At 35.9% G+C, this 15,783-nt stretch overlaps 2 protein-coding genes across 13 annotated transcripts in view; one reads left to right on the top strand and one right to left on the bottom strand.

Annotated features, from left to right (window-relative positions):
- ap3b1a (adaptor related protein complex 3 subunit beta 1a) overlaps positions 1-15,783 on the bottom strand; it is a 762,544-nt gene that overhangs the window by 170,216 nt on the left and 576,545 nt on the right. The window lies entirely within an intron of this gene.
- Positions 1-15,783, top strand: part of s100z (S100 calcium binding protein Z) — a 42,463-nt gene that overhangs the window by 18,307 nt on the left and 8,373 nt on the right. For 4 of the 11 annotated variants that reach the window (XM_087299809.1, XM_087299813.1, XM_087299807.1 and 1 more), the window contains exons 3-4: positions 7,040-7,218; positions 8,337-8,493. In XM_087299809.1, coding sequence (XP_087155935.1) covers positions 8,353-8,493 — 141 coding nt within the window. In that variant the 5' untranslated portion in view covers positions 7,040-7,218; positions 8,337-8,352. 11 annotated transcript variants of the gene reach the window in all.

The raw sequence follows: 15,783 nt of genomic DNA, 5'->3' as shown, positions 1-15,783 counted from the left end.
GCATTCTGCCGTTTACTTTCATGCTGTTTAGACCAATGGTTCTCAAAGTGGGGGTCGGGACCCCCCGAGGGGTCGCGGGACAATGAAGGGGGGGTCGCCTGGTGATTTCCAAAAATCTATTTATTTTTATTAAACCATAAGAATTACCATATTTTATCCATAACCTACTGAAGAGAAAAAAATAGTCGTTTATACCATATAGTCACTATGGTAGCTTATAGTTACTACTTCTATTGGATTGCAACCCCTGGGGTAATTGCATTATATTAAAGACACAGCAATAGTGTCAGATGCAGCAGATTTCATAACACCTGGTAAAACTTTGTTGCCCATTTACAGCTCTCATACATTAAAAAAATTAAAAGAAGAATAGACTTGGGTCCATTGGTGTGTGTGCTCCATTGCATGCAAGGTTTCTGTATTTATAACCACCTCAGAATATATTGGGGGTCGCGACTCACTGGCATTGTCATTTTGGGGGTCGCGGCCTGAAAAGTTTGGGAACCCCTGGTTTAGACAACCCCTGTAATATAATCGCTGAGACCTTGTGTGTGTGTGTATATATATATGTGTGTGTATATGTGTGTGTGTGTGTGTGTGTGTATATATGTATATATGTATATATATATATATATATATATATATATATATATATATATATATATATATATATATATATATATATATATATATATATATATATATATATATATATATATATATTAGACCGCAGAATTAATGCGTGATGATCTGGGTCATTGCTCATAATGTCAATTCAGTAGTTTCTCTCACTCTAATTCACACAAGCAGTAGGAAGGGAAACGTTTCATCATCTTAATGAACGGAAAACACTTTGAGCTCGGAGGGCTAGAGGTGAAGCACACCTGAGCCTCGTCCTGACCCACTGCTCGCTCCCTCAGGTAAAAGCAGGAGGTAAAAAATAGACCTGTCTCCATCCTCTGGGAGAAACAGATCTCCAAACACCACCACGCTTTATTAAGACGGCCTTTCTGTTTTATTAGATTTACACCTTGATGACGTGAATAATAAACAATTGATTTTGATTTTTCACAAATTGGCAACCTTTGTAGCTTTGTTAAAAAGAAGAAACCCCCCATGGGATTTTTTAGATGCATAGTTTTAGAAAAACAAAAACGCAGCTTACGTCATTGAGTCCTGTTCCTTTGAGCAATAATAGTCGTGACGTAAGCGCTTGTGCTCGGAGGATGTTGCTTGAATTTCCAATCAAAGCACTCAACCTTTCTGAACAAGGTGAACCAGACTGAATAAAGCAAAAACAACTCCACTAAATACACTATACTGTCGGACACAGTTTCAAAATGATTTTTCAAGCAGATGAAGGATTGAAAACATGCAGTCAATCAGAATCCATTCAGTTTAAGAGTACTTTCTTGGCGTAGTTTATCTTAAAATGATAACTAGTGTTAATATAGCCTACTTGCCCATTCATGTTTTCAGGAGAACATAAAAGATGATTTTAGCTTCCTGCATGTGAAGATGTATCAGGAGACACAGGCACTGATCGAATTATAAATTGACTATCGCATTTACATTAAGTCATTAAGCAGAAGCTTTTGTCCAAAACAACTTACAATTGAGGAGGCATTGAGTGACTCAAGAAGAGGCAATACACACATGAAGTGCTAATTATACAAAGCAACTGCTCGAAGAATTAAGTGAAGGAGGGGAGAGTTTTATTTTTATAGAGAGAAGAGTGTTTCTACAGGGGGTTCGTCAAGCCCACTCTCCTCTGTGTGTGTAGTGTTTATATTTTTGGGTATTGTTTGTTTGTGTAATACGTATGCTCATGTAACAGAGGCCAGCTGGTGAAGTGATATGCAGTTAAACCTCATTCCTCTGACCACTAAAGGTGCCCTTTTGACAGACACTAGAGGCCATGGTCTTTAGCCTCCTTGGTAAAGCAACCGACTCCCATATGGAAGGTCGCCGATTCAATTCCATGCTCTGAGCATATTGGGTGGCGTAGGACCGTCGGGGTTACATTGGTGCCGTGACCTGGATGGGAGTGAGGTTTATGGGGGGTGACTAGCAGAGGCCAATTAGTGAAGTGCTGTGCAGGTAAACCTCACTCCTTTGACCTCTAAAGTTGCTCTGGCGACAGATGCTATAGGTTATGGTCTTGAGCTTCCTTGGTAGAGCAACCAACTCACATGCGGAAGGTCATTTACTCACATGGGTGTTGTTGGACCGGCGGGGTTACACTCGCTTGGGTGAACCACATTAATACATTTCATTCAAACACATCACATTTTTAATTCAAAGTTTTCAGCGCTTTAAATTTGCCATGAAATCAAAGCCTACTCTTGTTATTTTTTTTTTTTGCCAATATATATATATATATTTTTAAATTTTCTTTTCAGTTTGCACACATTGAAATACAACACTTTACATTTACATTTTTTTAAAACTATACCCTTGCTGCATTAACAAATTATGCAGAGGATATGTACACTACCTGACAAAAGTCTTGTTGTTGATCCTAGTAGAGCAACAAATAAAAACTTGACTTCTAGTTGATCACTTAAAAAAGTGGCAGAAGGTAGATTTTTCTGATGAATCATCTGTTGAACTGCATCCCAATCATCACAAATACTGCAGAAGACCTACTGGATCCCGCATGGACCCAAGATTCTCACAGAAATCAGTCAAGTTTGGTAAAGGAAAAGTCATTGTTTGGGGTTACATTTAGTATGGGGGTACGACACAGATCTGCAGAGTGGATGGCAACATCAACAGCCATATGTATCAAGACATTTTAATTTCAGCCTCCACATCAAAGTTCCTGAAAGCAAAGAAGGTCAAAGTCACCAGACATGAACATTATTGAGCATTTCTGGGGTAAAATAAAGGAGGAGGCGTTGAAGATGAATCCAAAGAATCTTGAAGAACTCTGGATGTCCTTCCAGTCGCAACCCAGTACTGGGAAACACTCATAAACTCTCGCATTCTCACACACACTCATACACTACAGACAATTTAGTTTACCCAGTTCACCCATAGCGCATGTCTTTGGACTGTGGGGGAAACCGAAGAAAAGGAGAACATGCAAACTCCACACAGACATGCCAACTGGCCCAGCTGGAACTCAAGCCAGCGGCCTATGAGGTGACGGTGCTAACCAAACTTGCACTAATTATTTTACTGCTTAACTTCCATGTGCAAGCATAGGTATCTATTAAAATAGAAACTATGCATCTAATTGTACTTTGCTTCAAGGATATTTAAATACCTATTTTACAAGAAATGCATATGTAAACTATTATGTCTTGAACTGATGACTGAATATTTTTCTGCATAGACTGCAGGGCACGATTATGCATTCACAATGGTATGAACAATTATGGGGTGTTCATGTATGTTTGTTTTATCTATTATTTAATTTATTAAATTTAAGATTAGGGCTGTATCACATTGGAAAAATTGGACATTGCGATATTTTTTTTTCTGCGATTTGCAATATATTGTATCTATAATTTCCCCAAATGACTGAATGGCACTATTTGGAGAGAATTTATTGCCACACTTTATTTTAATGTCACTTCTCACTTCTCGGTATTAGCAAACCATGTGACTTTATTTTTCAGTAAACTAACTCTTACTTTGCTAATTATTAACAGATATTAAGGTATGGGTATTGGGTTAGGGATGTAGAATAAGATCATGCATAATATTTAGTTTATAAGTACTAAAAAGCAGCCAATATCTAAATAACACATAAGCACTTATTTAATAGTGAACATTGGTCCCTTAAGTGTTACCAAATGTATTCATTTAGATTGATTTTAGATTGATTAGGAGGATTCTGCAATGCATAAAACGTTACAAATTACAAACATAGATAAATGTAATAAAGCAAAGATGAAAGTGAAATAAGCAGTGCACCCTTTGTTGTTTTGCATATATAAATGTAAAAATTACTCTGCAGAGTCTTTATTGTAAACATAATGCAATATTATTATTCTTTATTAAACTTCCAATTGGCAAAGGGTCTTATCCTTGAATACTTTAATCTCTCTCAGGCCTTAAAAACATGCAAACTATAGAATTTCACTCCGTTGTGCTTAAATCTTGTGTTCTGAACTGTGACTTTTGCTCAAATATAATCCTAATTCAACATTGCATATCTATGTAATGTGACCCTTGCGGATGCATACATTGTGATATCAATGCTTTAACGATATAATGTGCAGCCCTATTTAAGATACAGTTCAGGCAGAGCAAACTATTGCTAATTAGGATGAGAAAATAAAATAAAAAGGAAAAAAAACATTTTATTTCCTTAACTTCAAACATCTTGGCACCATTTCTTTCTATGGAGGGTCAGAAACAGGCCCAGATTAGGAATTCAGAGGCCCCTGGGCACAGTGTCTTGTTGGCCCCTGACCTAGCTGCAACCCTATAGTAAAATAAAAAAAAAAAGATTAATATCATATTTTTTAAAATAAAATTAATCGGCCACATTTTTTAAATAAACGATAAACAGTATATATTTGTAGTCTACAAAGTTTTAACTTATTTTAAAGCATTTAAAGCGCACTTTGATTAAAAAAACTAATACAACTAGTAAAAAAATTTATGGATTTTAATTTACTTGTTCAAGTTCTCTAAAGCAGTATTAAAAATTTATATTTAAGGGTATTTTTTAATGTACAACTTCTAAAAGCTTATAATGCATATGACTTGGAAATAACACCTCAGTTCTATGAATCTGAGTCTTCCATAATACACTTGCTTATTAATGATTCCTACTTGTCTTCCTGATGAATATCTGATATGTAGAGGATAAAAAGAAGAACGTGTTCATCAAACGCTGATCTTGAAACCGGGTTCATGATCGATCGCGTCAAAACATGTTGCCATGCACTTTACAAACTACGCGACTTACACTGCTGTCTACTACTCTCTTTAGTTGTGTTGTCTCTGTCAATCAAACAGTGATGGGCATGAATCGCTTAACTAGCTTGTTCTAACGAGGTGCACTATTTGCACTTAGCCTAAATAGACACTTCAAAATCTGCATTTTTTCCTCCCTGACAGGGGCCTTAAGTGCGCACGGGCTCCTATGCTTATGCCCATTGGTTAATCCGGCCCTGGACAGAGCTCCTGGATTTCATGTAAATTATCCTAATTTGTGGAAGATAAGCGAACACAACTTTGTATTTTTGAGTGAACTAATCCTTTAAAGTTCTACTGAAAAAAATGTAAATAATCACCAAGAATTCTGGGTGAACTGATCTTTAAAAGTTTTACTAAAGTAATAAAAATCATCACCAAAAATTCTACATATAACCACGCAAGCCTTCAATCATACCCATCTTTTTTTCTCTCCATCTGTTCTTCTAGTACCATGAGTCACTGATAATCATATGATTAAATAAATGCGCTCCAGTCAGCTGATGAGAAGAACATTAACAATCATCTCCTTTCTTCTCCCGCACTCGCTCTCTAATTCCCCTGTTGGAGGTAATAGGCCTTGTTATTTGATCAGTTGCAATGACTTAATGAACAAAATGGAGCTCTTTTGCATGCATCTAGAACAGAGATGCTGATGAGCCGATTTTAGACGGACATGATGAGGCAGGCGTCACTGTATAATTTGACATATATTTTTAACTTTGACCATTTGAACTGCAGAGATGAGTGAAGTGAGATGTCAGACTTCAGGACTCCTGCTGTGTTGTGACATGAAGGTGGGCCCTTTGGACTCGGGTGTATGTGAGGCCCCATGTGGGGTCCAGTGAGCCCTGGGGACCTCTGTCATGTCAAAACACCAACATGTCTCGGAGACATTAGACATTGTCTATCGTAATAATCACAATCAAAGGCATTTGCTTTAAAAAAAATTTGATTTTGTTCTTGTGTACAGCTTTACACGTAGTGTGTAATGTGATACTGATTTTACACAGCATTTACTTTGTCAATTAGCTGATGTTTTTTGTCCAAAGCAACATACTATTGAGCAGGCATTCATTAATTCAACAAAAAGAGGTGATACACACAAGTAGTACTAATTATACAAAGCAACTATTAGTGCTCAGAGAAATAAGTGATGGAGTAAGGAGAGGGAGCGTATTTACGGGTGGTTTGGCAAGCCCACTCACCTGTGTAGAGCACAATTCATAAATGTACTGTATGTAGCAGGGTGGAATAGCCCTTTATGGCTGTTGGCTGGTGTACTGCTTATTTGTTGAGCCTATGAGGACCTGGTTGACGATCACTGTAGTTGCTATTTGCTGTGTCGTGTTAAGGATTTGAACCTATCAGATTGCGGTTAGGAAGTATAACAATTGAGCGCGCTTGGTAACTCGGTATGCATCATCGGTGTTGCCGTCCTTTTTTTTCTAATGGGTAAACTCTTATGGTTAGAAGTGACAGTAAGTGTGGAAGTTTTGAGTTTTTGTAAACTTTAGTACATTCAGGTAGTTGCTGTCGTGTACGTGTTGCCTTTACTGACTGTTTTGGTATTCAGATGCTGATTGATTCACCGTGCTAGCGTCCTGCTATGACTCCCGGTGCTTGGATGTCCATCAGAGACTTCCGATTGAATATTCACTTTCATCAGTGACAACTATCCTGCCTCTGGTAACTTGCCAGATCCTTTACCTCAATCTGTTCTAAGACTTTGTAATTTACAAATTTAGCACTGTAAATGACAGCAATAGTTTGATTGTGGTGTTTACATGTCTGTATTGCACTTCAGTAATGCGACTAAAATCAGGAAATGAGGAAAGAAGTATAGCAATACCAGCAAATTTTCAAGTGTCGGGACATTTTTTTGGTCCCCATAAGGAAAACGGCTCATAAATCACACAGAATGAATATGTAAAAATGTAGATTGTTTCCTGCGAGGGTTGGTTAAGGGGTAGTGGGATGGAATATACAGTATAAACATCATTACGTCTATGAGAAGTCCCCATAAAGATAGCTCTACAAGTGTCATTGTGGAAATCTCTCAGGAGGCCTCTGGTCTTTAATTTGGCCTGTGTTTTGTGTGCAGGTGTGGTGTGTGGGTGTGGATCAGGATCACACAGTTACTATGGTGCAACACCTGAGTCACAGTGACAGAGGAGAGTCTTTTCCAGCACAGGTCTCCTCATAAACAACTGCACACACTCCTCAAAACAGTCTTTTCAACAACACACACGTACACGCCTTCATCTCTCAACTCTCAACCAGGTAAAACACTTTCTTTTTCTCTCCTCTGCAACAAACTTTAGGTTTGCTTGATACTTAAATGATGATTCTTATTTTTAATTGACTTTAATTGGTTTACTTGCACAATAAGAAGTTTTACTGTAGCTATCGTCACATCTAATGTTACTAAATAATCATTGCCATAGTATTACTGTGGTAGCACAATCAAAATGTGTTTGGTGGTGTAAATATTAAGCTGACAAAACAAGCCGTACTCTTAAAACAAAAAATGTATGGGTTGTTGTAACACAATGATGTTTCAAATATGGACAAACTCAACCATAGATTAAATTTAAGAGTAAAAATTATTCAAAGGTTTGTCTATTTTTGACCCAACACTGTAAACAATGCTGGATGCAATTGATTTGTGTTCAACATGAAATAATTAAGTTAACTTATTCGTTTTTACACGTTTAAGTGGATTGAACATAAAACAATTAAGTTATCCCTAAAAAAACTCAAAAATTATGTTGTTTCCGCTCATTTTAAATAGGTAGTTTGAACAAACAGCAAACATTATTTGTTGAGTAAACAATAAGTTAAAAAAGGCCAAACTCAATGTAATGAAGTGCAGGATTTCCATCCAATAAATTTGTATGTGGCAACCTAAAAAAATGCAAGTATGCAACTAAGTAAACTTGAGTTGGTCCAATAACAACATTATCAAATACAGTTTCAATAAAAGAATATTCAGTGAAATCAAAATGATTTAAACTGGTAATATATTATTAGCTAGAAACTATTTTTCCTCATAACCAAACAAGATACAAACCTTGGTTAAAAAATGACTGTACACCTTTAAAATGCTGGGTTGCAATAACCCAGTGTTGGCTCAAATATGGACACACACAAATCTTTACGTTAAATTAAAAGTACAATTTTTAAACCCAACTGTTGTGTTTGTTCGTATTTGACATAGCATTGGGTTAAAATAACCCAGTCTTTTTTTGTGTGTGTGTGTGTGTGTGTGTGTGTGTGTGTGTGTGTGTGTGTGTGTGTGTGTGTGTGTGTGTGTGTGTGTGTGTGTGTGTGTTAGTGCAGTTTTGACTGGATTATGGAGGGTGTGGTCGATGTAAACAGCTTATGCCTGTTCTCCACAGGTTCTCTGTGTCCGTCATGCCCAGTAAACTGGAGGGAGCAATGGATGCGCTGATCACCGTCTTCCACAACTACTCCGGCAGTGAAGGAGACAAATACAAACTGAGCAAAGGAGAGCTGAAGGAGCTTCTCAACGCTGAACTCACCGACTTCCTCATGGTTAGACATCACACTGTTTTATCACTGTTTCTACTTTGGCTTGATTTTTCTAGCATCTACTACTAATATATATATATATATATATATATATATATATATATATATATATATATATATATATATATATATATATATATATACATTTATGTTATATGTATGCAATTTTTATTATACATACAGTGTAATAAAAATAATAATTATAATCAAATATAATTGTTAAATTAATAATTATTATTAATTATTAGATTACTAATAATTAATCAATCAAAATAGCTTATATTTTAATATTCATGTTTTATATAAAATCTATGTACATTTATTTAGTATTTTTAGATTTTTTTTTAATTTGGAAACAAAATAAACAAAAGAAACTCTACAAAAAATCAGATTAGCTATTTTACTGGATCCAGATGAAACAAAAAAAACTCCAAAAAATTAATTAATGATATTCATTCAGTTATGTTATTAATAAAACTGTTTATAAAAATATCCATCAATATATTTTATATAAAACTTGAATGTATACCAAAATATGTTTTTTTTATTCATGTAATAATAGAAAATAATTAGTTATTTAACATAATTTTCTAATAATAAAAAAAAGATACATTATGTAAAATAAAGCAGGGCAAGGCAATTTTTTATATAGCACATTTCATACACAGTGGCAATTCAAAGTGATTTACATAAACAGTAATAAAAGAGACAAGTATAAATAAAATAAAAACAAATTATATAAAAACAGATGAAAACAGCGTAAAGACGGTTTTCCATGTTAAAACACTGATGTATCATATTTTCTCATTTTACTCTGGGACTTCCCCATTCTGGTGCTCCCGTTTCCCCCAAAAATCCAAAGACATGAATTGAATAAACTAAATTGGCCAATTTGTGTGTGTGTGTGTGAGTGTTTGAATGTTTCCCAGTACTGGGTTGCAGCTGGAAGAGCATCTGCTGTGTGAAACACATGCTGGAAGTTGGCGGTTCATTCCGCTGTGGTGAGCTCTGATAAATAAGGAACTAAACCGTAGGAAAATAAATGAATAAATAAACTCAACATGGATTTGAAATATGCCTTTTAATTATTATTTAATGGTCGAAAATAATGTAGGCGTAAGCAAATGCAATATTACATCTATCCCGATATTTTTAATGAACAAAACAGGCTAACTTCCAAGTTAAAAAAAAAAAGATTAGTTTTAGTTTAGAATTAGTTCTCAACTGCACAGAAATCAAGTTTATTAAAATATTAACATTTGCATATTTATAAGACACCAGTATTTTTTTCAGGTTTGAAGTTGCTGTTTATTTTGGTTTGTTCCTTATGAAGTGAATTTAAAAAATGTGGCTGAAATAATCCTCTGACCTCGTATCACATTAGAGCTTTTTCATGAGCACCCACAGAGCCGAGTTCAGAGAAAACAGCCCATAACATCACCTCTCCGACGGCTCAGTCTAGCGCACGTAATCCCATAATTCCATCTATTAAACTGCAGATTTGTTGCTGACGTGCGCGTGTGTATTAATATGTGTGTGTGTGTGTGTGTCTGTGTGTGTCTGTGTGTGACTGAGGCTTTGGCTCCGGCGTGTTGATTAGTGATGCTGATTTGGTTAATTTGGCCGTCTGGTTTACAGTGTTTGCGTCCAGCTCATTTCCGGCATGCACAGGCAGAGGACGGAGCACTGGCTGAACATCTGAGCTAACGAATTAAAACAATTATTTCTTTCCCATCGCGTACAATACCACTCCATAAAACTAAACCCCCATTCATCATTAGGAAACTAAAGCTGAATCTAAATGAGACACGAGGTCATGAAAACAGCCACAAGGTCAAATGTGTCCTACTCAAGTATTTGGACAGTTCATCTTTCTGTGTGTGTGTGTGTGTGTGTGTGTGTGTGTGTGTGTGTGTGTGTGTGTGTGTGTGTGTGTGTGTGTGTGTGTGTGTGTGTTAGAAGCAGAATAAACTCTTTCAGCCCTCATAATTTTTTTAGTTAGTTTATTGATCATTTGTTCATGATTTTATATTAAAAAAATCTGTTAAATGCTACTTGAAAAATATAAAACTAAAAAAATAATTCCTTAAGATTGCTTATTTCTTCACCAATATTTTTTATGTTTCTTATTTTGTTGAATTATCATTATCATTATTCATTTTCTTTTCGGCTTAGCTCTTTTATTAATCCGGGGTCGCCACAGCAGAATGAAACATTAACTTATCCAGGATGTTTTACACTGCGGATGCGGATGCTGCAACATTATCATTATAATTGATATTAATATTATTATTAAGAAACTTCTCATTATTCCAATGTATTTATGAAGGCACCTTAGAACCCTCTCAAGTTTTTGTAATAATGTAGACTTAATGCAAATATTAATAAACAAATAAACAAATAAATAAATAAATACAAAATCACTGGCCTCTTTATTAGGTACACCTTACTAGTGCTGGGTTGAACCCACTTTTGCTATAAGAACTACCTTAAGCCTTCGTGGCGTAGATTCAGCAAGGTACTGCAAATATTTCTCAGAGATTTTGGTCTATATTGACATGATAGCATCACAGTGCAGATTTGTCGACTGCACATCCGTGATGTGAATCTCCCATTCCACCACATCCCAAAAGTGCTCTATTGGATTGAGTTCTGGTGACTGTGGAGGCCATTTGAGTACAGTGAACTCATCGTCATGTTCAAGAAACCAGTCTGAGATGATTTACGCTTTATGACATGGACATCCTGTTGGAAGTAGCTTTCAGAAAAAGAGTACACTGTAGTCATAAAGGGATGGACATGGTCAGCAACAATACTCATGTAGGCTGTGGCTTTGACACGATGCTCAATTTTTACTAATAGGCCCAAATTGTGCTAAGACATTATTCCCCACACCATTACATCACCACCACCACCAACCTGAATTGTTGATACAAGGCAGGATGGATCCATGCTTTCATGTTGTTGATGCCAAATTCTGATCCTACCATCTGAATGTTGCAGCAGAAATCGAGACTCGTCAGACCAGGCAACGTTTTTCCAATCTTCTGTTGTCCAATTTTGTTGAGCCTGTTGCCAATTTTAGCCTCAGTTTCCTGATCTTAGCTGCTCGGAGTGGCACCAGATGTGGTCTTCTGCTGCTGTAGCCCATCCGCCTCAAGGTTGGACATGTTGTGTATTCAGAGATGCTCTTCTGCAGACCTTGGTTGTAACGAGTGCTTATTTGAGTTACTGTTGCATTCCTATCAGCTGGATCCAGTCTGGCCATTCTCCTCTGGCCTCTGGCATCAACAAGGCATTTGCACTCACAGAACTGCCGCTCACTGGATATTTTCTTTTTTCCGTACCATTTTCTGTAAACCCTAGAGATGGTTGTGCGTGAAAATCCCAGTAGATCAGCAGTTTCTGAAATACTCAGACCAACCCGTTTGGCACCAACAACCATGCCACGTTCAAAGTCACTTATATCACCTTTATTCCCCATTCTAATGCTTGGTTTGAACTCCAACAGATCGTTTTGACTATGTCTACATGCCTAAATGTGTTAAGTTGCTGCCATGTGATTAGCTGATTAGAAATTTGACTGCTTTAACAAGCAGTTCGACAGGTGTACCTAATAAAGTGGCCGGCGAGTGTACGTTTATTGGTTCACAGCTATAAGTCACAAAGGACAAGTGAACGAACTGCTGTGAACTGTTTGTGCAATGTCAGTTGTGACCTCAACATTGCAGCATTTTTACCACATCGCGTGTCATTCTCCGGTGAATGTACACATAAATGAATTAACATACACACCAAAATTTGCAAACAGAATAGGTTTGTTTCTTTTTAAATAAATTTATACCAACTTAAATATGCTAATATGTGAAAAAAAGTTAAATGCAACTTAAAATAAATACACCTAAAATTTTAAAGCATAGATTTAATATTTATTGTTTGAATCGATTAATTCAATTCGATTTTATTTCTAAAGCGTTTCTACAATGTAGACTTTAGAACAGAAGTTCTGTTAAATTCCTGAGTTGTTATTATTTATTAATTGTTTTATTATTATAATTATTTTTATCATGCCCCTATAACACATTTATTATCATATAGTAATGTAAATATATAAATATAAATGCATATAAAATGTACAACATCTCACTCAAAATTCTTAATATACACACACACACACACACGCACAGTATATATATATATATATATATATATATATATATATATATATACATACACACACACACATGCAGTGTGTGTGTATATATACACACACACACACACACACATACAGTGTGTGTGTATATATATATACACACACACACATACAGTGTGTGTGTGTGTGTGTGTATATATATATATAAATATATATATACATTTGTTAGTATTTTTGTAAATTACACATTATATACTATATTTTTATAATGGTGTAACATCTATAAATCAATATTCTCAAAATAAAGAACCTCCTTTTATATTTCTATGCTACTGCATGATCATATTAGTTCAGCTTCACAAAATAAATATGCTAATTTATTGGAGTTTATATGAAAAGCACAAAAGTACGCTTTAATTGCATCATGGTCATGAGGACAAATGTGCATAATTGTCATACAAATAATGTCTTAATGCAGCAGTGATTTAAGGGCAGAGGAAACAGGCTTATTTCCGTTACGTAAGCTGTAGTTTTTTGGGGTGAAGTTTGTTTTGCTGTGGGTCTCAGCTGTGTGGAGGAGCTGCTGCCTCTGCTTACAGAGCCTGATATAAATACTCTCTCCTGCGGGACTGAGTACTGTAACATCATGAGGAGAAACAGTAATGAGCGAGAGCTGCAACTCTGACTGGTGGCTCCACACACACGCACACACACACTCGAGCTGAATGATTAATTGTTCAAAAAAACTGCAATCGCGATTCAAACACCCACAAGATGTTGATTACAAATGATCATGATTTGCATGTTTATTAAAGCTTCACAGCGGTATTCAATCAGCGTTTGATCCAGAGAGTGCATTCGACATGTATGAATAAAACAGCTTCAGTCTTATTAGTCATTGTTATTAGCTATAAATGTTTAAACTGTCATAGACATGCAGGGATATGTTTATAGTTAGGAAATAAACATTGACGTTTTGCTAAGCAATCAAAAACTTTGTTTGTAAACAACTTGATGCTTCAAATAGGACTTTAGCAATTACGATATTAAACCAATAGGTGGCGACAAGCAACTGATAACATTAGTACTTGTCACAGATTCAAGTGATTCTTCAAAAAATGCTGATTCATTCGTTAACGGTATAGTTCACCTAAAGCTGAAAATTCTGTTATCATCTACTGAAACCTGACTGACTTTCTTCAGTTGAACACAAAAGACCATATTTAAAAAAAAGAAGCTGGAAACCGGTATGCATCAACTTCCATGGTATCTGTTTTTCTTAGTATGGAAGTAAATTGTTCCAGAATTTCAGCTTTCTTCAAAATATCGTCTTTTTTAAGTGTGAGTAAATAGTGTGTACTTTTTTGGGTGAACTATACCTTTAAGAAATACGTGAAGTCTTTATGAGTGACTTAGGGCCCTATCATACACCCAGCACAATGTGGCGCAAGGCGCGGCACAATACTTGTTTGCTAGTTTCAGCTTGGCGCAAAAGTAGTTTTGAGGCGTTGCGCTACGCTGTTTAAATAGCAAATGCATTAGCGCTCATATGTGCGCCCATAGGCGTTCTGGTCTAAAAAGGAAGGCGTTCTGAGGCGCACGGCTGGCGCGTTGCTATTTTGAGAAACTAAAATAGATTTTTCATTAGACCAAAACAAACCCGGTCTAAACTCCAGTGCAGAGTTGTGCCTCGCTTACACACTGCTTAATACGCACAAGAGAGCAATAGGCAAATATCTTTACATATGAAAATTTTTTAATATTAAGCATATATATAGGATATAATAAGAATAGATAGGATATAAATATAAAGGATTAAAATATTACAAAACATATTATTTTCTAGCCTACATAAATATGAAAAATCACTGGTTTTATGTCTTCTTCATATCGGGAGGCTTTTTCAGTTCATTCATAACAATTTGCTTTTGTATAATGTTATTATTATTAGCATTATTATTTATTATATCCATATTTATATTTGTTTTTAATAAAAACAAGCTTAGATTTGCCCACCTGTCAGGTTTTAGACCATAAGGGGCACAGCATGGGTTTTAGGATATAACTCAGGTTTTTGAGCATACTTCGTTAATATTGTTAATTTATTCGTTTGGTGGAAATTAGAACTGAATTTAGAAATAGTTTTGAAATAAATATTTGCGCTTAACAAATGCAATTATTTATTTATAGACTAATTGATGTCTGTGTGTAAAGGTTTCCCTATCCAAGAGCGAAAGTGAAAGTAGTTCCATTATCTCTCATTCTCACGCAGTAGATGCTCTGTTTCTGTTAAAAAAACTGTTAACTGTTTGCTAGTGAAATGCTCAGTTTTTCCACTTAGACTTACTTTACGTCATGTAAATAGCGAATGCGCTCTTGGCGCGACGCAGCTGACTCTTAAAGGGAATGGGAGATGAGACTCTAATTGGTTTATTCTCAAAACACACCTATAACTCATTAAGAAAATAACTCAACCCTTTTAGACCATGCGCCGCGGCGCAAAGCGGATTTTCCCGTCCATAAATAAGCAAAAATGCGTTCTGACAGGCCCTGAAAGCGTTTGCGCCCTGCGTTTTGTGCTCTGCGCATGGACCGTCAAAATAGAGCCCATTATCTATGATTCGTTCAAATTACTATTTAAATTCAAAGACAAAATAAAACAGTATTTTGTGACAAAAAAATAGATTGCTGCAAATAAAATTGTCAGAATCTGAATAAAAAAATCGTAATCTCTGTTTTAAATCCTCAAAATAATTTGATTCTCAATTGATCTGGAATTGCGCTTATGTCCATACATCATCTTTGTTCGGATTAAAGTCGGAGAGAGTTTGCTTGAGTCAGCATGTAAAATCAGTGTCAGCTGTTGGTGAAACGGAGTGCACTGATTGGCTGTTCAGCTATGAATCAGACCTTGAGAACAAACATTGAAGTGATGAAACTAATGCCGAGTTCAGACTGTATGATTTTCAAAAGTAGTCGCGTCATAGATTTTCACACTGCTTCACTGTCTGGGGTAGCGTTTTATTGCTGCTTTGTTTACACTGCAAAATAGATCGGCGACAGGGGGGTTCACACTGCATGACTTTTACAATAGGAAGAATCACCGACAACTTTGTCCAAACTACATCTCACAACCAAAC

This window comes from Danio rerio, chromosome 21 (assembly GCF_052040795.2).
Source record: "Danio rerio strain M-AB ecotype USA chromosome 21, GRCz13ab, whole genome shotgun sequence".
Lineage (NCBI taxonomy): Eukaryota > Metazoa > Chordata > Actinopteri > Cypriniformes > Danionidae > Danio > Danio rerio.
The sequence above is the reverse complement of the archived record's forward strand: the minus strand, read 5'-3'. Positions and strand labels throughout refer to the sequence as shown.